The sequence below is a fragment of the Corapipo altera genome, unplaced genomic scaffold (genome assembly GCF_003945725.1).
Source record: "Corapipo altera isolate COAL_440 unplaced genomic scaffold, ASM394572v1 77b, whole genome shotgun sequence".
Lineage (NCBI taxonomy): Eukaryota > Metazoa > Chordata > Aves > Passeriformes > Pipridae > Corapipo > Corapipo altera.
This window is the reverse complement of record NW_020884933.1, coordinates 1,742,976-1,766,051: the sequence shown is the minus strand read 5'-3', so window position 1 is coordinate 1,766,051 and position 23,076 is coordinate 1,742,976. Positions and strand designations below refer to the sequence as shown.

Below are 23,076 nucleotides of genomic sequence, written 5' to 3'. Positions count from 1 at the left end.
CAATGTGTGGGGATTAATTATCTTCCAAATATGTCAAAGGAAAAAAAAAAAAAAACCAACTTGGTTGGATGGGGCGCTGAGCAACCTGGCCTAGGTGAAGGTGTCCTTGCTCATTGCAGGGAGTTGGGACCAGATGGCATTTAAAGGTCCCTTCCAACCCAAACCATTCCATGATCTGGGAGGCAGGGGCCTGTCCAGCCTGCAGTAGCTCCACTTCATTTAGAACTGAACAAAAATCTCGAGTCTGATTTTTTTTTTTTTTTTTTGTTCATTTGCCCTCCAAAATCTCCGAGTTCGATTTTTCAAGGTGCCTGAACCTGCGGAAGACCCACAGTCATCCCCAGCTCACAAGCCAAGAAACAAGATTAAAGCAGACTCAGAGCCCACCTGGCTCCATTTCACATCCACAGCATTTCCTGAACACCTGCCCCTTCGCTCTCCAGCAGCTATAAAAATATGTGCCAACTTCTCAGTCTTTTTTCTTATTTTACTTGCTCTGGCAGGCAACAGATAACAGAACCAGAGAAGTGATGCTGGGAGAAGAAGAGACCAATTTTATGTCACTAAGAAGTGGCAGGGACACTCCTGAATGCTCAAAACCAGAGTCTAGAGGGATTTGGCAGCTCTGCCCCTTCTCCAGCCCCAAAATACACACATCAGTGCTCTCCTCTGGCTGCCATCACTTTTCATATTCCCCTGCATGAATTCCAATTAATAAGTAAGATTCCAACTTCTGGCTATGAACAATAACAAATGCAAGGGGACCATCGAGCATTCTGGGGACCCGTTTCTGAGGTCAAAGTTTGACTGCACCTTTTTTTACACAGATGGCAGCAAAGGGGAATTACTGTTTGAGTCTTGAAAATCCTCGTTTAGGAAAAAAATTAATCCCTGCTCCTCCAACCACACCAGAGCAACCACCAGCAGTGCAGTACTAAACAAATACCCTCTTATTTCACATCCTGGGGCAAGAGACTTGTTTCTCAGACCTTTCAATTAAACAACTTCTTCAGTCAAACAAGAACCATCTGCCATCTTCCACCTCTGTTGGGACGTGGAGATCTGTGCCCTGAGGGTGATGGGATGACCATGGACACAGCAAAGCCCCCTGATGTGACAACCTACAGCTAAAACCAGGCTTCCTTCTTTGTAAGGAACCCAAAATGGATGATTTTCATCTGTTCAATAACAGCCTGATGTCCTCTTGGCTCCTCCACACGCTGATGCAACGGAGTTTTTCCTGAAGTGCCACGGAATGTGCGTGCGGGGGCGATAATAAAGGATAAATTAAAAGGATGAGATAACCATCCATAGAATGAAGTCATTTAAGGACAGGTTCGGACATATATATTTCATTGTGAAAGACCTATTTTATACCCCACTAATGGAACAGATTAAATCAGCCAAGCTGAATAAAACTATCACGTCCCAAGACGTAACAACACACTTAGAGCTCGCCTTTCCCTTGGCTGTGGAATCCAGTTGGTTCCCGCTGTCCCTTGGAAAAGGGGAGGTTGGGAGCAAGGACAGACATTGCACCACACAGCCAGGGGTTCAGCAGGTGAACAGGAGTGTGATTCCATCGTGAAAATGAGTCACAGCACTTCTCTGTAGCACTTCTCCTGCAGCTCTTTGGGGGTGACCTTCCCTGCTGGGATGGATTGGAGCCACGTTCCAGTGTAGCTGCTGTGGGGACAGGGTGTTACAGGGGTTCAGAACAGTGTCTGATGCTCATTTATCCAGGTGTGATTTGAGATGCAAATGCTCTCCTTCACCTCAGGGCACCCGAAACAACCAGGCTCTGGCCTGGAGCACTGAAGTTTGCCCAGCCAGTGCCTCACACCTCCGGCATCTCCCAGATTAAATCTTTATCACCACTGAGCAACTCACTGCTGGGTGAGAACCGGGTACAGCGTCACTGTTCCTGCTCTTCCCTCACAGGTACCACCCAGGAGCATCCCCAGCTCATGTGAGGGTAGGCAGGGCAGCAGGAACTGCACATTTCCCACAGCCAGCACGAACAGCACGATGGCAAAACAACAGCAAACAACACCCAGCCGGCGTTGTCAGACACAGAAGAGACATTTATTTATTCTTGATCACAAACATTGTCCTCTGTCGACAAGCTGAATGAAGGGCACTTCACTGATTTATTAGATCTAATAAGAAACAGACCTCTCGGGATGAAACACAAGATTGATTTTCAGTGGTGAGCTTTGCTGCCATCCCAGAGCCTGATGAGATGAAAGCAGGCACACACAGGGACAGAGGGCTGAGACAGCACTGGGTAGGAGGAAGAAATGGGAAGATTTGCATGAGGAAGGAGAGATGAGATGAAATGGAAACAAGGCAACAGCAGCCCTTCAAACTGAGGGTTACTCTTTTCTCCCTGCAATCCTTCTCTCTCTCACTATGGATCTTAAGAGCAGCAAACTGCTGGGAAGTTTGAAGGCAACTCCTGCACAGTTCTTGGGGAACCTCCAAGCTGGACCCTCTCCATGCATCTGCCTTTCAGAGGAGCCCCTCTAAACACAGCAAGTGTAATTTTCACATCAGTCTCAGCATCTACCAGGCAAACCACATTAACTGAGTTCTGTGGATACCATTTTCCATCAGGAAAAAGACAACTAGCACAGCAGTGCTTAGCTTGAGGCCCTATTAATAGCAGGCCTAATTATATGGCTGCAAATTTAATTCATAGCAATGATTAGTGTCAAAATCAAAGGCATCACACATCAATATTGATGGAATTGTATGAAGCCCATAAACAGAACAAGCAAGCTGACACATCTGCCCCCAGCACTTAGTTGCTGTTAACCGTTGCATTAATGTCCCTTTTAATTTTGCTGGATGAAAATTGTTTTATTGGTGGAATCCTCAATTCTGAATGGTAATGTCTCTAACATGATCCCCTCCCAGAGCCAGGAGATGCTCTGAGAGGAGAGCTCTAGGGAGAACTGCATCCCACCTCCCTGGGCTTTACCCAGCAGGTCACAGCACCATCAGCACATTTTGCTTTTCCCCCACTTGGATAAAGCTGCTGGGGAGCAGTGGTTCCCCAAAACAGCAGGAGCACGTGTGGGGTGTTCTGGGGGTGCAGACATTTTGTACAGGATGTGCACTGAGAGACCCACAAGTCCCCCTGAGCCCTCACCATGTACAGGTGGGCTGCAATAAGAGGCAGGTGGGGTGGCAGAGCAGGAAAACTCCTCCAGCACCGAGTTTTAACGGAGAACAGATCCACTGATTCATCCTTCTCCCTTCAACAGTAACCAGGGACAGGCAAAGCACAAACCAGAACCACCAGTTGCATGAGGAGCAGCTGACCAGTGTGGATCAGCCACAGCAGGTACAAGCACACCCTCCACCCAAACACAAACCCTGACCCCAGCAAATGCTCTGCTCCCCTGCAGAGACGATGCCAAGTTCACTGATTTATCTGATATTATCAATTTATTTGTCACAGCTTTGGTACCAATACCCCCCTCTGATGCAGCCCTGCTGATCCCACAGACCCCACGGGACCTGCCTGGGCTGCCAACATCGACTGGACCCTGCAGGGCTCCAAAACCAGCAAAGCAAGAGGTGAGTTCAGGCTGGGAAAGCTGCCAGCCCTGCCACAGGGCTCTGTACAACTTCCCAGCAGACAGAGAACTTCCTTCACACCCCAGCCAGTGCTGGATACTGGGAGGAGGAGGGAGAGGCTTCAAACGTACCCAGGAAACAGGAAAAAAGGTCGAGCTGGACAGCGTGGGGCTGTAGCAGAGTGCAGGTAGGGATATCTGGGGCTCAGGGACCTTCAGCATTGCACTCCTTTGGAGGAGAGAGGCTGAAGCAGCAGCTGCTGCTCTCCCAGGGACTGTGGCAGGAGCAGTTGGGTGAATAACTAATGGCTGAAGGACATCAGTGAGATAACACAGCGCTTTCAGTAAGGAATTCTCACTGGGGAAGCACAGGCAAATTTGAAAGATTTCAGAGCTGGCTCCCCTGACTTCATTCCAGCTACACAAAAGTGTCTTCTCTGAAACCCCAGACTGAGGACCAGCTTGTTTCCAAAGGAAATCAGCAGCTGTGGGTGAGGGAATAGGTGTGATGTAGCTCTCAGACATTAATTGTGTGGGCAGATATGCAGTGGGGGAGGATATGAAGGAGATCAGGTGGATGAGATGTCTATCCACAGATCTCTGGCACTTACAGAGGTGTGTACATTTTTACCATCCTCATTTCACAGATGGGAGAGGAGAGATATGGAAACAGTCCTGAGCATCCTGAGCACTTGCTGACATCAAGACATGTCTGGTCTTGGAACAGGCACAAAAACTGGAGACAACTTGTCAACTTCCCACCAGGTCTGCAAATGCCTCCTCTGCAGCGAGAGCCCCACGGGCCCCACAGTTCAGTGCAAAGCTGCTTCCCACGCTTCACCTGGCCCCTCCTGGGCCGTGCAAAAGATAATCCCACATGTCAAACGAGGAGAGATTTACTAAAATTGTAGACAGGACAACCAGAGTTAGAGAAAAACAACATCCTCAGCCCCAGAGCTGGGAGGACAGGACTGTGACTGTCCCAGTTAACAACGGGGGGCAGGGATGCCCTCAGCTGCAGGCAGCTCTGCTACGTGGGAAATAAGGGCAGATGCCACGAAAGCCTGGCTGCAGGGAATGTCTGGAGTGAATTTACTCCAGAGATCGACCTATTTTCTTCCACCAGGTGAAGGATTCCAGGTGAAGAGTGGACAGTGAAGCATGAATAGATTAATTCTGCATCAAAAAGGTGTTCTGTGTAGACTAGCACGAGGAATTAAACTCTGCTGAAGACAGTGCTTCTTCTGTAATCCTACATAATTCATGGAACAGGACTGTGAATACCTCGTGTGCAGGCACAGGCTGTTTGCTTTTACTGCCTCTAAATGAGGCAACTTCCCTCTCCCCCCCAAAAAAACCCTGCAAACAGCGAGCATCAGGCTGCCTGGCTGGCTCAGAGCTTGGCATGTGCATTTGTGATGTGCTGAGGGCTCCTCTTCCATCCATTTAGCTAAAAAAATCCTGGCTCTCCCCTGTGCCACGGCAGGGGGAGCAGGGAAGTGAGGGGCTCTGCTTACAAACCCCCTCTCCCCCACGTTCAGAATTGCCCCACTGACACTCCAGAGGCACCAGGGAGGCACCTAATTTACTACTACTCAGCACTTGTAAAGTGCTGAATGAATATTAATGAGCTGATGTAATTAAAATGATGCAGACATTCAAGTGTAGTATCTGCCTGTCCTTGGATCTTCCTGGATAGATGAGGAAGAAATTCCCTGCTGCTTAAGGACACAAAAAATTAACAGCCTGCTGTTGATTACATTTGTTAACTCTTTCCCTGGTATGAAGAAGCAGGGTCTGCATTTAGCAGGTTCACCCAATGCTGTCATTTATAGCTGAGGTTAATTTGAAGGATCTCAGCTTTCCAGAGCAGCATCTCCAAGGCTGGATTTGCTGGAGCTGGATCAGACTTGTGCACACACTGATGAGCTGGATTCCAGCCCTAAAGACCAACCAGGGTCTCACACACCTCTGCTCACACCCCAAAGCCAATTCCACACCCCTTTTAAATATGGAACTCCTGGTCCCTTCCAAGTCAGAATATCCTATGATTTTATGACTCAGAAGCAGGGAAATCCCAGTTGGACTTTGAAATCCTAAAATTCATTCAAGGTCAAGTTGGACAGGGCTTGGAGAAACCTGATCTAGCGGAAAGTGTCCCTGCCCATGGCAGGGGGTTGGAATGAGGAGAGCTTAAAGTTTCCTCCCAACTCAAACCATTCTGTGACTCTCAACTGAGCCCCCCCAGACCTCTTTGCTGGGGCAGGGAACCAGTACAAGCATCTCTTTGCCCTGGGCAAGCAGCACCAGTGCTCTTGATGAAGAGGGTAAGGAGTGTTATCTTCCAGGACTGATCAATCATCCAACTGTCAGGGGGAAGAGCAGGAGGTAAGAGGCAGAGGGAAGCAGTAGGACTTTGCCCTGAGGGTTGGTTCCAAAAGCAGCCAAGTTAACCCATTCCTATCTCTCCATGGCCAAACATCCTGCCACCATCAGCAATTCTGCCATCACCAAAATCTTTCTAACTCACAGTCTTCTACACAAGTTGCAGAAGGATTGCTGGCAAACAACTCAAAACCACTGCAAGATTTCCATCGGTGTGTCAAAGAGGGGGAATGATCCAAGACCTTGGATACAGGTGCTGAGGTTCACTGAAATTCCAAGGCAGCTCCTCACTTTTCCCTAACCAGACTGGCCCATTATTGCCCTGGTAATTTCAGCATCAGCCCCACAAACACACACCACAGGTCACCGAATGATAAAACCCAAAAATCCCAGACAAGCAACATGTCACACCCAGGCAGGCAGTGCATGAGGAGCTGGCTGGGGCTCAGACCCCCATTACCCTGCTGCTGCTGAGGGAACTCACTGGCTGGAAGGGCAGGAAGGTGCCCTCAGCCCATGCCAGGACATGCTCTTGAGCTGGAACGCCACAGAGCCACGGGAACTGCGTGGCCTCGTTTCATCCCTTTCCCAGGACCATCCTGCAGCACCTTTCCCAAACCTTGGCACTTCAACACAAAACACAGCAACACCCCTCTGTGCTAACAGGGCTGAGGGATGAACTCTGCCTCACCAACAAGGCTCTTGGTGACCCAAACCCTGCAATTCCTGCTTCTCACTGACTCCCGGCTTCGCGCTGGGAAACGCCTGCGAGACACAGCAACAGCAACACACATCAGAGTCCCCTGAGAGAGAGGAGGAACAGATCCTGTCTCTCTGAAGCCATGGACACGAGCTTACCTTCTTCAGCTTGCCACTCTTGGTGCCCACGAACACCACGCTGTAGCCGTTGTAGACGTAGGAGGCCACAGACGTCATCCTGTCGCGGCTGGAGGTGAAGAGCGTCACCCCGTCCACCGGCGTCGAGCCCCCCAGGGGCTGGTTGATGTCGAGCCCACAGAAGTTGTCATCGATGGGGACTGGCTGGAAAGACAAGGTTTTTGGGGTGGTTGTGAGTGAAGCAGAGCATGGGGCAGCCCCACACACTCAGGGTCACGTGGAGTGGAGCCCGCAGTGCCACTCCCTGCCAGCCTCAGCCAATTTCCCCAGTGGCTTCTTCCCTTCCCTTTGCCATCCCTTCCTTTCACTGTCATCTCCAACTGCCTGATAAGAACACGGGCTGAAGGGGAAGAGCACTACAGCTGTTCTGCATTTGGGGAAACTGAGGCACAGAAAAATTTATCCTATTCATAGAATCATGGAATCAGGCAGGTTGGAAAAGACTTCCAAGATCATCAAGTCCAGCCCTCAATCCAACCCCGCCGTGGTTCCCAGCCCATGGCACTGATGCCACATCCAGTCTCAGCTTAAAAACCTCCAGGGACGGAAAATCCACCACTTCCCTGGGCAGCCCATTCCAACGGCTGATCACCCTCTCTGGAAAGAAATTCTTCCTGATATTCAATCTAAACCTCCCCTGGCACAGCTTAAGACGGAGCCCTCTTGTCTTACTGATAGTTGCCTGGGAAAAGAGACCAACCCCCACCTGGCTCCCCCCTCCTGTCAGGTAGTTCTAGAGAGTGATGATGTCTCCCCTGAGCCTACTCTTCTCCAGGCTGAACCACCCCAAGCAAGCTCATATTCCATAGGGCCAGGGGTTGATCCCAGCTCTTGAGGGCCACCACGGCCAACATCCAGAGCATCCTTACCGCTTTAGTGCACTGGACATCCTTCCCCAGCAGCCAGTTGAGCTCCAGGTTGCCCTCCCCCTGGTAGCAGGACTGCAGGCGGTCCTTGATCTGGGCGTTGACTGCACGGATGGGGAAGACGCAGAGCGCGGAGTCGTCGGGCGGCTGGTGGTACTGCTTCTGCCCCTTGGAGAAGATGGCAAAGAGGACGTCCTCCTGGGCAGTGATGTTGAGGGACCTGGCCAGCACGTCCCCTGGCTTGGAGAGGTACGCTGCCTGCAGCAGGCGGTACTCCGTGTCCCCCTTGACGCAGCCGAAGGGCAGAGACACGTAGGAGTGGAACTTGGGGTCGTCCTTGCAGAGCCGGACGATGCGGGAGGTGTAAAAGAGGTCGCTGGCGGAGTTGATGGAGACACCCTCGGGGGTCTCCGGCTGCACAGTCAGAAAATACACAAAGTTGCCGCTGGCGAAGCCGTAGATGTAGAAGATGTCAAAGTGCGAAACGAGGGCCAGGGTGTCTGAGGGGATTTTGATGAGGGACGAGACAAAGTCGCTGTGGAGCTCATAATCCAGCATCGCCGACGACTCCGGGTCCCGGGGCAGCTTGCGGCTGGAGAGGGTGGGGAAATAATCCTGCTTCCCATCCACGGCCGTGCCGATGAAGAGCTTCCCGTCCTCGCCCTCCGAGCGCACGATCACGCCGTACATGGTGCCCGTCTTGTTGACGCTGGAGAGGTAGTGCTCCTTCTTGTGGGAGGGCTCCACCAGGATGAAGAGGTCGTCGAGGCGCAGCAGCTTGCAGACCCCCTGGTAGAGGCTGCCACAGGCCAGCAGCCGGTTCTCCGAGTAGTCGATGATGAGCAGCTTGTTGACGTTGTTGGTGAGGGTGAGGATCTCGCTGCACGGCTGGACGATGAGGGGTGGGTAGCAGGATTTGTTGTCCTCCTCGGGACCGGTTTTGTGAGCCACCAAAATGGTCAGGTTACCCGAGAGCTTGTAAACCCTGTTGATAGCCCCAACGTAGACTGCGCCAGTGCCTTGGTGCACAGTCAGGTGGTTGAACGTCCAGTCCCGGTTCTCGGAGTGGAAAGTGCTGAACAAGGCATTGCTGGACACGTTTCGGGAGAGCGATGCCAGGAAGAGACAGAGCAAAGCCACTGACCAGCCATCAGAGTCCAGTGCCCGAGGCCAGTTCCTCCTCTGATCCATCCTGGGAAAGGCAAACTCCGTGTTCCCCTTGCGTGTCCTGAGCCCCGGCAACGTCCCTCACATGGTTCTGAGGAAAGAAAAGAAGCAGGCAGAGCAAAGGATTAGATCCAGTGTGCCCTGCAGATAAAATTCAAAGGAGGCTTTCTAATTACACAGTCCTTGAGATAAAGTGAGGGTGTCTCTGAGCTCAACAAGAATTAAGCAGGTCTCCCAACTTACTGGTGAGCAGTTCAGGCTTGACGTTTTGCCACTTGGTGCAGCCTCTGCATGTTAATTTGTTGTGTGGTTTAGCTGTTTATAACAGCCATGGGAGGGGATAATCAGCTTCAGCCCGAGACAAAGCCCGCAGCTCACACACCCAACCATCCATCTGCAATCTTGGCTAAAAGGATGTCTCCTGCAGGGTGTGTTGTTGGAAGCAACAGAGGAAATAAGAGGTGTTTTCTACCTTTAAACCCTCTCTGATTTAACTTGGAAAACTGAGGAAGAAGTTTCATGCAGCCAAGTTCATTGAGCACACACACACCAAAGGCACCAGCATCCCCCCTCCATCCCAGAGCCAGAAGTGCCTCAAGCAGGTGCTTTTCAGGCAGAAACTTCTCCCAGCTCTCACAAAGGTGCCAAAAAGCAGCTGCCACCGAGGTGGGAGCATGTGGTTAGATCAGCCACAAGCAGCACCATGTGTAGGGGAGAGACTACCAGTCTGGGAGACAAATTTCCTGCTCTAACAAAACTTGCAGGAGATGCCTAAAAGCTGCACAAAGAGACAGCTTGGACTCTGGGTCCAGAACACCCAATGCCAATCAAATTATCCATATGCCCTTTCCTGATAGCTCTGTGGAGAACAGTCAGGCACAGAGTCTCCTCTAACTGATGTGTTTTCAACCATATAGACGAGGTAAGTCTTGAGCTGGAAACCTCTGCCCAAAATCCATGTTGAAATGAGGCACAAAACCAGTCAGGTTTGGTTCTTGTTTTGTTTTCGTGGGTGCTGCCAAAGGACTTAGACTTCATTGGGGCCTGAGGGATCGCTAGAGCCCTGCTGATCCCTACCCCCATCCTCTGGGCTTGCACAGGCAGCTGCCAGGCTGAATTAGGAATCACCAGGCTGGAATTTCCTTAGGAAGCATGTGCTCGCCTCGGAGACACTCCGGCAGCGTGAGGCATGTTTACATCAGAGCTCTCCACCCGCCCTTCCGCTCAGCACGCGCCCAGGCAGACACAGGAGCTGCTGGAGAAGACCCTTGTAACCCTCTTCCCCTCTCCACCTCGTCACCAGTCTGCTGAGCGGGCAGACTCCCCTTTGCAAAAATACGGACGTCAAAGATGATCCCAATCCCTGCATTTCCACGTGTGCCTCACCTAAGGTGGGTCCGGCTCGGACCACCCCCCACAGGAGGTCTTGGCTTGGTTCCCACCTCAGCCACCAGACTTCCAGCCCCACCTTGGGCTCCCACAAAGCAGCTGGAAGCAATGACAGCCCAGTACCCTGCACAGAGGAGAGACCCAGCTCAGAGGAGCCCGGGGACCACCAGAACAACACTCTGAGCTGGGCACCATGCAAGGGTTTAGAGAACATTCTCTGTACCCTCCTTGTCACCACAAATGTGCCTGAAGGTCACTGGATCGTGTCTTATTCTTGTTATCATGTCCAGACCTGACTGTAACTTATATACCTGGCTTGACCTCAACCTTGCTCATCTCCACCATCGTCATCATGCAGTGGGTTGGGTTGGAAATTACCTTAAAGCTCACCTTGTTCCACCCCCTGCCATGAGCAGGGACACCTTCCACTAGGTCAGCTTGCTCAAGCTGACCACAGGTCTGTCTGACTGCATGGACTCAGAAAACCACCACAAGGTTCTCCTTTACCCCAAATTATGCATTCCTTACGTGCTCCAGGCTGGACAATGAAAAGAAGCATTTCAGCCTACCCTGGGGAGAGACATTCCCCAGGGGGACACCAGCGCTGGGAAGAGGCTGAAGATAAGCCACTGTTCCACCTGCCCTCTCTGCACTGAAGTCCTGTCACCTCCCACCACAACCACCCAAGCCCCCAGCCCACCCAGGGGGATAAACCTGCTCCCTGCAGCTCTGCCCCCATGCCCTGCCCTGGGTGCCAACATGCCCTTGCCCAGCCCGTGCTCAGCTGCCCTCGCCTGCGGGCACCCCCGCTCTGTGGGTGTTTAAAATAATTCAGGGCTGCTGAAAGCCCACACTGAGCTCATGAGCTCATGTCACCGAACAGCCGCTCTTTAGGCTTGTCACTGCCAGGAGCCGGAGCCGGGTGTTCCTGAGAGGTGACAAAGGAGCTCTGTCCCTGGGCTGCACGTCTCCGTGGCACTGACAAGACAGGAGAACGAGAGCGGTAATGGCTTTCTCATTCTGCTCAGGGACACATTTCCCCGGCTGCTCCTCGTTGCCAGTCTCTTAATTCCCACCTTGGGCTGAGGCAGTTTCTCTCTCCTGGGGAGGACATGGACCCTGCCGGATCCTTCGTGCTGTTTGGATGATTGTGGCAGAAAACAGCTGCTCCCTGACGTGCCACGGCAGCACCGGGGGGACCTCCCGGCTCTTCCCGTTAAATTTCTGTGTGAACTTCCCCCAAACTATTCTCTGAATCCTGAATCTTTGGAAATGGAACAAATCACAAGGATCTGCTCAGAGGAATCTGCCCACACCAGGGATGCTGGTGAGCCATGGTGGGCACCGACAATCTGATTGTGGGGCACAGGGATCTCAGAGCGGCTTTGCTCTTGGATAACGTGGCAGGGCAGCCCAAGACAGGGAGAAATCCACGTGTGGCACTGGCAGGGAAATGCCAGTCAGCAACAGGGTGACTTCTGGTAAACACACAGGGAAATCTGCACCATGGGAGAGTTCCAGAGGTGTCCAGGAAAGGTGGCACAAAACCTGCAGACACAGGAGTGCCACAGAGTGTCCAAGCCAGTGGCAGAGCACCCTCAGACCAGCACACAAGGTCGGTGGCTGAGCACCTCCAAAACAACACACAAGAAGCCTGGACCACCACGGTGCCTCAGGCAAGTGCTGGGACATGGTCCTCTGCAGGCAGAGGCCTCTGGTTCAAGGGAAGTCCTGAGAGATCCTGCAGAGAACAGGGAGGCTCTGCTGTAAAGCTCAGCACCCACAGTCTTCCTGCTCAGCATTTTCCAATTTTTTAAAAAGTTGTTCCACTGCAAAGGGAAAAAAAACAACAGTGCCAGCTAGAAATGAACACATTTAGATAATCACATTTCGTGTGCATCTGTACATATGGGACAACGGCAGCTCTTCACTTTGACCATGGCAGTTTTATATCTTTTCCAGCAATGTTTCCATCCAGACACAGTACAAATGGAGCTGCTGTGCAGCAGAGCTGTCAGCTGAAGCCCAACTTCTATGCTGTGCCTTACAGTGAAGGTTTTGCAGGGTATTCGTGAACAGTCACTGCCAACGGCAAGAGAGATCATCCAGGAAGAAGAATCTGTGCTTTCAAACATTATCTGAACATGACAGAGCACAGCCACGAGCTGACATCCTACCCGAGTGCACTGGGAACCATGAGCCATCCCTGGATCCGTGTAACCCCCAGGGGCAGCTCCTGCAGCTCCCACTCCCCCAGGGCTGGAGGGTGACTTGTGGGGGCAGGATTGAGCAGTGCTCAGCCACACAGACATCAACCACCGAGAGGAACCCTCTGCACAAAAGGTTTAGATCAGATATCAGGAAGAAATTCATCCCTGTGGGGATGGAAAGGCCCTGGCACAGGTTGCTCAGAGAAGCTGTGGCTGCCCCATCCCTGGAAGTGTCCAAGGCCAGGTTGGACGGGGCTTGGAGCAACCTGGGCTAGGGGAAGGTGTCCCTTCCCATGGCAGGGGAATGGAACTGGATGCTCTTTAAGGTCCCTTCCAATCCATTCTGTGATTCCCTGTATGGAGGAGTTTGGGGATGGCCAAACACCTGGGGAGTTAAACACCAGGGAAACAGGAGAGTGGGCCATTTTAACTCTGATCCTTAAATACTATTTGATCATTAATTTTTATTTTTCTGCCTTTTTTTTTTTTCCTGGAAGACAGTTTAAAACACAGCCTTAAATGCAATCTGAAGCTATTAGTAACGCAAGGTGAAAGCGAGAGTAAATTCAGGGACACAATATAAACCCAAGCAGCTGAAAGGCCTCAATTAGGCTGAAAGGAGTTATCTGGTATTTAAATAATTATTAGATTGAAGGAATAATCACAGGTCTGAGCCGATTTTTTCCCCCACTGTCATCTTAATGGAGACTATAATATTATTATTCAAATGCCCATGATTCTCATTGAGGGGGGAAGAAAAAAGGGCTCATTTAATCTCCATGTGACAGGGCTTTGGGAGGCACGATTAGTCATTTCTCTTATTTCAGCTGTCACTCACTCACGGGCACCACAGTTTGTCATTAGTGGCATTTTGTGCACACCAAAAAAAAAAAAACAAAACAAAAAAAAAAACACCCAAAAAACAAAAACCCACAGGGAAAAAAAAAAAGGAAAAATTAAAGCAAAACCAAAAAGAGAATCTCTTGTGGAAAATGACTGATCAGAGGACCAATTTTGATGTCACCAGTGCAGCAGCTGTGTTTGCTTGGTGGTGACGGGGTCTTTTCTTTCGGGGCAGGGTTGGTCTCGTGAGCAGTGATTTATGCACAGCACCACTGTGCCCTCACTGGTTGCCTCTGTTCCATCAGGTCCTGCACTCCTGGGATGCTCCATCCCCTCTGGAGGAGCCAGCTCCTCCAGCCCAGGCACCTCCAGGACACAGCAAAGCACAAAGTGCCCTCAGTGACCCCAGAATCTGCACTGACCCCCCCACATCCTCACCTCCACCCTCCCAGCCCCAGCATCCCGGTGCCATGTGCTTTTCCCAAGCTGTCCCTTCACTGTCCCCAGCCCAGAGGCCACCAAGGTCCCCAACCACCCGCAGAGGGGGAGCGATAAAACCCGCTCTGGCTTTTCTCCTAAGGACACAGGGCCTGGGGGAGTTGTCTCACTGAATAAACCCTCCTGAAGAATAACACAGCCTGCAGGGACGGGGCGGGGGGGCAGGAGACCCGTGATTGCTTTCTAAGCTGGAGGTGGATTCTGCCCTTTTTTGCTTTTTATAGTCGGATAAGATTCATTGCTGGGAGCGGGGGAGAGCGGCTGGCTCACGCACTGACCTCCCCTGCAGGTCAGCAGGCTGTCAGAAACCCCCCAGAATTATCAGAAGGGTCACCAAAAGGGCAGGTTGCACTATATAAACCAAAAGACAAGAACAAACCGTTTGGAACAAGCTCACCCTTGCACCAGCCTGACCCTTTCTCTGTGTGTTGGCTCCATATCGTAGCTGCCAATGGGAATGAGGGGGAAAAAAAGCCACGAGTTTGGACATTTCTTTGTAGCAAGTGAGAATAAACCTGCTGGGTCCTCATCCCTCCTGAAGCCCCCTGGGAATTTCCCTGTGAAACCTTTCCAATCTTTAAAGCTGCTGCAGTGATTTATGCTCTTTGGAGGAGTGATATTCAGGACATCTTTGTCAGCTATAGAGGAAGACCTTGCAATAATTAATATGGTTTGGGCTTAATTAGACAAAAGCTCTGAGCCAAAGTGTCTGATCGAGGATTCTCCAAGCTCTGGGATGTTCCCAGCCTGATCACAAGTCTGGATCCTCAGTCCTGCCTCCTTGGCCAAGCCACCACAGGCAGGCACTCTCTGAGCTGCCAAATTCCCCCTTACCCAGCAGAAACCTGCACACCCACTCACACAACTCCCTTCCTGGCTCTCAGGGTCTTCACCTCCTTCTCCAGGAAGAGAAGCCTTGGCACTTCCATGCCCCAAGCAGAGGATTTCCCCAGCCATCCTGGAGCAGGGCTGTGGGGGAGCCTTGGAGCTCATCCTTCTAAACCCCAACAGCTTTCACCAGCCAGACACCAACCAGAGCAGAGTCTGACACCAACTGAAGTTATCACCAGCTTGATGTGAATAATTACAGTTGTGCAATACAAAGCAACGAGGAGGGCTCCTACCACCTCTTATTTTCCTTTTTTTTTTTTTAAATATTTTGACTCTAACTAGAATAAGAGTAAGTTGTAAATCACCAGCGAGGTGCCTGCAGTCAGGCCCGAGGTTCCTCCAGAGGTTACTGAACCACAGGAATCATGAATACTGAGCTTTTCCTAAGGCATAACCTGAAACCCTGACCCCTTCTTCTGGACCAAAATCCACCCCCATGCCTCACCCTGGGTGCTGCCTGTCCCTGCTGTGCTGGCAGCCACGGGCAGGAACCGCGCCGGGAGCTGCGTTCCCACTTCCCCGGAGCTGCTTATTCACAGGGCTGGTATTTCACAGCCTTTCTGAGAAGGAGTTAAGAGGGCAAAATACAGTATTGTGATTATTGCTTCCTCCAGGCCTGGGACAAGGAAGAGGAGGGGAAGAACAGAACCCAGCCACGAAAAGGCATTTCCCTGATAACAAACAGCATTGCCTGAATTAGGCACAGAATTTGTTCATGTTGTCCAGACCTCAGATATTGTTTATACAGTGCACACTGTGCAAATCCATCTCCTTCTTGTGCACACACATTCCAGCAGGTCCAGAGAAACAGAAAACCCCAGGGAGGGACCTGCTGTGAGCCCCATCTTTGCAACTGCAGCTTGGAGGGCAAAACACAGCACCCTGCCCTGAGGTTACTCTTGGCTTTGTCCCAGACTGGCTTAACAAGCCTGGACAAGTCATGTTACTCAGCCTCAGTTGTTCCACCTGTGAAATGAGTGTAATCCTTCCATACATGAGGCACTCAGATGTTCCATCCATGAAAAAACCCGAAAGGAAGTTCCCAGAAATAAGCTGCATTAGCAAAGGGTGAGTAAGGCACTGGTTTGGCGTATCTTGGTGTATCTCTACTCAAACTCTTTGATCACAGAATATCCTGAATTAAAAGGGACCCAAAAGTGTCACCCAACTCCTGGCCCTGCACAGGATACCCCAAAATCCCACCCTGTCCCTGAGAGTGTTGTCCAAACACTCCTGGAGCTCTGGCAGCCTTGGGGCCGTGCCCACTGCCCTGGGGAGCCTGGTCAGTGCCCAAGCACCCTCTGGAGGAAGAACCTTTTCCTGAGATCCAACCCGATCCTCCCTGACACAGCTCCAGATGTTCCTTTGGGTCTGGTGCTGTCCCTCGTGAGGAAGCTGCAGACCCTGCTGAGGTTTGACCTCAGGCTCCTCTTGTCCCAGCTGAGCAAACCAAGTGACCTCAGGGACTGTTGAGCAGAGCAGGGCTGCTCCCCCTGAGCAAGGACAAGCACACACAGGCACGGCTGCCCCTGCCCCCCAAGGATGCTGGAACACCCCTGCCCCACAGCAAGAGGCATTTCCTTAAAGCTGCCAAGCTCATTCCCATCTCCAAGGGAGCTCCTCTGGCAAATCTAAAGCAGGACCACAGCTGTGGCTCCAGCGTGGCTCACCCCCAGCTGTGCATTACAGCTGCAGTCCTTTAACCCACCAACCCCAAAAGGCGGCCACAAAAATTCATCATCAACCTCGGACACCAGAAATTAGACACCTTTTTCTTTCCCTGTGCTGACACTTGACACCTGCTATCTGAGAAACCACAGCTGGCAGCTATTGAGCTTCGAGTACAACTGCTGTGAAATAGCTTATAAATTACTTTGCATCAAGAGAGGTGCTGGGAAAAGAGGACTTTATTCAGCAGGCAGTCCCTGAGGACAGACTCAAGGCTGGTGACAACATGACACACTGGAGCACGGAGCAGAACAGCCCCTTATTTTCCTGGTTGCCTTGAAGTATGACACAAAGGGAAAATTTAACACTTCTGAGGTTTCATGGCTGGCTCGTTCGAGTTTTGGGAAGGCTCAGGTTCAGCCAAACCTGTGTAAACAGGTCACTGGCTCTGGATAACGTTCAGTCATAAAAGTTTGTGGCCAGAAAGTTGTGAGTCTCTAATCCAGCCTCCTGCTGCAAGGACCAGCTGTTAAAACCATCATTCAAGTGATGTTTCTCTAAACTATCCTTAAGGACCCCCAGAAACAGAGCCCACAGCCCCTCCAGGCAATCTAGGTCAGCATGTTGCCTCAGAAAGTGCTTTTCCTAGTTTCTTACCCGAGTCCTGATGGACTGAGGCTCATCCACCTCTCCACTGGTGCACCTGAACAGCATTTGATTATTCATGGACTTTATTCCCAACAAAACGGAATTTAATGGATGGTGACCTTAGGTGCAAGCAGATTAAACGATTAAATGATTTGCCCAAGGCTAGTCAAAAGGTCCCAGTGGCAAAGCAAGGAGTTTTATCTCCAGAGCCTCAGCCCAGCACTCTCTCCCCAGGTGACATCCAGCTGCAGTTTATTACAAGAGAATATTACAGTGCAGCACAAGGGAGGATCACAGAGCGGCCACCGAACTGGAGGAGAAAAATAAGCAGCAGCTTCTCCTGGCCTCACTCCAAGTGCACCACAGGCAAGGGAAGAACCCCAGCTTCAAATTAAATGGGTCCCCAGCCACTCCATTAAACAGAAACCCTGAAACAGAAATCCTTTGGCTGTGCCAGCCCCGTACAGCGAGTGGTGTTCGTTATCCCCAACACTCCCTACGGCAGCCAGATGTATTTACACAGTAGCCACAGTGCTGTTACCTAAGTAAACCAGGAAATTGTACATTTGTTAAAATTAGGTTCTGAGATGCCGAATCCCCAACTGTGCAGCTGCAGATTTTGCTCAGCCAGCAGTGCTGAAATCCTTCAGAACATGCCACTGCCTCCAACCCTCGTGCGTGTTTGAGAGGAGTTCCCTGGTGATGGTGCTCCGTGCCAGGCCAGGATGGTGCTATCCCCCCTCACACTGGGAGGGCAGGGGTGGCACAGCACCAAAACAGGGCAGGAGTTGTCGGGGTAAGAAGTGGAGGAACACACAAAGGGAGAGGTTCATCCCTGCTCTCAGCCCAGCACCAGCTCGCTGCTCCACCTCAGATTCCAGCTGCCAGTCACTACCATTCCCTGGCATCCCCACCACAAACGCAGGAGGAATTATCATCCAGGTACCACCGTGGGATGGCAAAGATTTGGAAATGCAGAACACGACACAAAAGCCCTTAAATTAACAGGAAAACCGAAGCAGACAGGTTGATGCAGGAGAGGGGCCACACAGCACTGGAGAACCCTTCAGGGACCATTAACCAGCCCTTGTCAGGCCTGTCTTGGTGGAGGAGTGTGCTGGGAACTGCCCTCACCACCAGCTTCGTCAGCCACACAAAGGAAGCGCCTTTACCTCTCGAAGCCTCTTCACCCAGGGCTGTTGCCCTTCTAAAGGCATCACTGGGGGGGCTTGATGCAGCTTCTGGCAGTGTTTTGAGATGCCTGAACCGTGGGAAGTGTAAAGCAGCTTCCTCCCTGCCCAGCTTGCTTCACCAGGCACAAGTGACCATCCCAGCCAGAGCTCGTGGCCGCAGGGACAGCAGCTGCCTGCAGGCAGGATCCCACCTGGGCACAAGGACCAGGGGGCTACCAGTGCTGGCAGCCAGGTGCCCCCAGCCTCGTGTTCTGAGGTCCAGCCAAGGACCCCCAAAGCCTGGAGCCATCTCACCTCTGTCCCAGCATCAGCTGAACATCATCCCCTCTCCTGCAGCCTTTGGACATCAATGTCTACTTGAGAAAGTGGCTCTTTCCCACTCATCTGCTCCCTGCTCCTCTGCCCTGCTTTTCAATTTCAGAGCTCTGGCAGTTCACTGATTAATTCAAGCCTGTTTAATAACCCTTCTGTTTAGATGAAACAAGCTGTCTTGTTTTCTTTATTTTTAACACTAACTCTTGTTTCATTGCTAAGGATCTCTGTCATTGAGAAACTTCTCTCTCTCCAACCAAGCTGATAATAAGATGGAGAAAGCATCTGCTTACGTCCACATCTGACATCAGCCAGAAGTTACGAGGCTAAAGAGGGGCTGCACACTTTGATGGATAAGACATCCTGAAAGCCTGGGCTTGTCTTGCAAAATCAGCAGCTTCACAAGTCCCTGGATAGCTCAGAGCAGAGCACAAGCAGCAGGACAGCGGGGCCAGCTCTGGACAACACGGGTGAGAGGAAAGGAGTCACGGGAGCTGGAGCACCCAAACTCCTCACCAGGCTCATTCTGCACCCTGTGGGGGTGGGGAACTCGCCATAAAAAACAAAACAACTTGGAAGCTGTTGCTGCTGCAGGCTCTGTCCCACGCCGTGCCCCCGGCGTGGCAATCCATTGGCCATGGTCAGCACGGAGCTCACAGCTGCTCCCACCACCACCACTGGCCTCAACCCTCTGATGGACCCCACCTTCACTCTGTCACCTGCTCTCCCACGGCATCCTCATGCCAGAGGGTTCTGAGGCATCATGATCACTGCCTGTCTGAGCCTTCTCCCTCCCACCCCTGTCCCGTCCCACCAGGAGTCCAGGCACAGGGAGTAACGGACACACAGGGGCCCAACTCGTGATGGGAATGAGTTGGAGCCTCTCAGCTGTCTCCTGCCTCTTTGAATTTCAAAGCTGCACTTGTCTGGAGAGCAACTGAGTCATTTCCTTCCTATATCCAGCCTATCGGACTGGATCCAGCAGTGCCCGGAAAACAATAAATCCTTCAAGGGCTTGGAAGGCCATATTTCACAGGAATGCAGCGAGCCTGGCTGCCTGGAGAGCTCCTCACACACCCTTTAATTCAACACTGTCTCACCCTGGCCCTGGTCCCTGAGCAGGGCAGTGATCTCCATCCCAGACACCCCCAAATCCTGAGGGCACTGCAGAGCCCGGGTGTGGGACAGCACTTGTGAGCCCTCCCAGACCAAGAGCACCTCCTCACTCTGCCTGGATGCACCACTGAGGGGATGGGGGGGATAAGAACTGACAGGGAAATCTCCTTGGCTCCCTAAAACACACAGAGGATCTCAGAGGGAGAGAAGCTACAGCTGAATTTGTTGCAGGACTCCTTTGGCAAACCCAAAGAAAGCTGCAGCCCCAAAGGAGTTTGCTCTGAAATCCCACCACTGGGAACGAGTGCAGGGCATGAAAACACTTCCAGCTGGTTCAGTTTTTACAACAGCCCCCTTTACAACCACAAACTGGGTTTCCAGATGCCCAAAACATTCCTATAAAGCTCATAAGGGTTGTGGGGACAAAGCCAAAACTCAACGATTTGAGCTACCTGTGGTCCCAGGAGCTGCAGAACTTCCACCAGAACAACACGGTTGAGGTGCTTGGCCAAAAAGCAGCTCCCAAATCTGAGTTTCCATGCAGCTCTGGGGAAAACTGGTGATCCTGGAAAATCCAAGATCACTTCAGTGCCACTTCCATTGTCTTTTTAGATGCCAGAAGCAAAGCCCAAGTGACTTACATTAAGATTTGTAAGACTGTTAACCAAAGGATCCCACATATATGAGAAAAAAATTAAATTACAAGGAAATTAATATGATATCCTCCTCAGCAACAAGATGGCTAAAGCAGATAATTTGCCCGAGTGTCATGTTTATAATGGGAATTTGCAGAGAATGAAACAGGAATTCTCAGGGATGAACAAATGAGGCAATATTTTGCTTTTTCTCATGTTAAAATTTGCGCTGTCGGTGACAAAAGTGCTGGGTGGGTTTTTTTTCAGATCTTGGGGGGAGAAGGAAATTAAGTCAAAATTGTTTGGTTTGCAGCTTTGCAGACTGAAAGGTGTCAGAGCAGGTGCAGGTAGGGAAGAGCTGCCCAAAGCCCTGTGCCAACAGGACTCACACCTTTATTATAAATAAAACAAATCTCATCTCAGCAACAGGATTGACAAAGAGCCCATTTGGTGCAAGTCTGTGAGGAAGTGAATGGTTAAAAACCCAACACATATCGCTGAATTCACACTCAGGAGTCAAAAACTCCCCCTGCAAAGCCAGTCCAATCCCACCCAACCCGTCACTCCTGAGGTTAAACCTCCCAGTGACTCAGCACCCTGGGCTGGCCTCATTTATTTATTTTTTTCCGAACAAGTTATACAACATCCTTGGAAGTCCTTAAAAGAGCCTCTGCTTTTGTCTCTTTCTGGGAATTCGTTCTGAGCACTCCTCAGCTCAGCCCAAGACAAGCTGTGGCCACCTCGACTTCAGAGGATCCATTCGGTGGAACCGATGGACCCGACTCGCCCCTGTCACACAATTTATGCCTTGAAAAGCTGAGTTACACAAGCACTTGTACCAACACCTTATTATATCCCAGAGGACAAGCAAAAGGGGCTCCTGCCTCTTTTTTTCCAGTGAACTCTGGAGTGTTTGCCCGTGCTCCTTGGTTGCTATGAGATTTTTAAAGACAGCCTAAACCTGTCACTGCTGAACGGGTCTTGAATTCCTGCTCCAGGAGGCTCTTCAGTGGAGCCAAACACACCAGGGCAGTGATCAGAGCAGGGCTGCCACAATTAACTCCCTGAGAACTGCAGGGAAAACTTTCCAACTAGGAGAGGAGAGCCTGCAGTGACCCTCTGGCTGCTGCAGCATCTCTCAGCCAAACAAAATACTGTGGATGTTTGTCCACCTGGCCCTTCCAGCTTCTCCAACACAGTGGATGATGCCTCTGCAATGTTAGATTGGTTTGGAAATACAGAGGGGCAGACAGCAACAGTCAGAATTAATAGAAGGTTTAAGGCAAGCACAGAAGCATTTCTCACTCCAAGGTTAACTTGGAAAAGCTCTTACTGTCAATTTGTTTGCTCCAGATTTATCACACAATTCCAGAATGGTTTGGGTTGAAAGGGACCTTAAAGATCATCCACTTCCCATCCCCCTGCCATGGGCAGGGACACCTTCCACTAGCCCAGGTGGCTCCAAGCCCTGTCCAGCCTGGCCTTGGACACTTCCAGGGATGGGACCTTTCAACCCAAACCATGCTGGGATTCTATGTTTTAGCTTTGGTGCAGATTTAAAACCCACAAGATGGCAAATTTTAAGCATAAAAATACTTGAGCCAGTTAGGAAGCCTCCAGGCACGCTCCCTTATCCTCCCCACCTCTTTGCACTTCCATTAAAAATCAAAAGGAAATTCACAGGCTTTTTTCTGTTGTTGTTTAAATAACATTACAGGCTGTGACATAAACCAGCAAAGGCAGGAAATATGATCATGAGGGCAGTGCTCCATCCTCTGCTCCTGTCACTGTGACTTTTTGGGGACTTGGCAAATGAATGAGTAAAGGAGACAGCCGGCGTGTTTTATGGAGTTGAACTGTAACATCCCTGTTAAGCAGCCAACTTACCATTTCTCTGCTCTGACACCAATAAATCTACCCAGCCACGGGGAACAAAGCCCTTCACACCAACTGGCCACATGTGAATCCCTCATATTTGGCTACCTGAGCAAGCACCCAGCCCGCTGGGATCTGCTGCTTTGGGAATACCCTCCCAGAAGTGGGACATGGCCCATTTCAGTAAGGTGACTGTGGAGGTTTTAACCCTGTTACCAGCACACACACAGTCACCACACCACTTCTGATGCCCAGAATCTCAGCTTCCCACTCTGAGGGGATAAACAGCCACTTTGGACTCACAAGAAAACCTTGACGAGGCAAACCCTGAAAGCCCAGAAATCGAGAAGCGAATCGACAGAACTCAAAGCCTCACTCTGAAGTATTATTTAAGCATAAATTCCAAAAACCTGGAGCGCAAACTCACTTTTTGGAAGCTCATTCCCAGGTTAACCAACCAAAGCAGGAACACCCTTGCACACCTCCAGTGTGGACACCCCGTTTCCTCCAGTACACGAGGGATCGCTCCGAGCTCTCACCCGCTGACACGAAACCGCTGCGGAAGAAGAACCACACATAAATCCCCCCGGGGAGGCATTTGTTCCCAGGCTCTCCTGAGCCTGGAAATAACACGAGGAACTTCTTCCACGCTGAGTCAGGGTGTGACGGCGGCTCCAGGACCGGTCGTGGTGGATCCGCTTCCTTCCCGGCGCGCGTCACGGGCGGCAGGGCCGGCAGCCCAGCGCTGTCCCACAGCTTTCCTGTTTTCCCCCAAGTGCTGTGAGGGCTTCCCGAGACACAGGACAGGGAAAGAGGGGGTCTGGAGCCTGACACCGAGCTGCTGTTCTGCAAACGCTGCTAAGAGCCAGATGGGAGTTGAAAGCTAAATAAGCTGTTTC

The 23,076-nt window shown here is 51.3% G+C and overlaps 1 protein-coding gene across 4 annotated transcripts in view; it reads right to left on the bottom strand.

Moving 5' to 3' along the window:
• Positions 1–22,714, bottom strand: part of PLXNA2 (plexin A2) — a 165,362-nt gene extending 142,648 nt beyond the window's left edge. For 2 of the 4 annotated variants that reach the window (XM_027659689.1, XM_027659690.1), the window contains exons 1-3: positions 22,605–22,714; positions 7,736–8,990; positions 6,828–7,010 (exon numbers count right to left, since the gene is read on the bottom strand). In XM_027659689.1, the coding sequence (XP_027515490.1) occupies positions 6,828–7,010; positions 7,736–8,923 (1,371 nt within the window). In that variant the 5' untranslated portion in view covers positions 8,924–8,990; positions 22,605–22,714. Of the gene's footprint in view, positions 1–6,827; positions 7,011–7,735; positions 8,991–10,285; positions 10,325–22,604 lie in introns of those variants that run through there. The other 2 variants (XM_027659685.1, XM_027659686.1) reach the window with 2 other exon arrangements.
• Positions 22,715–23,076: the final 362 nt, after the last annotated feature.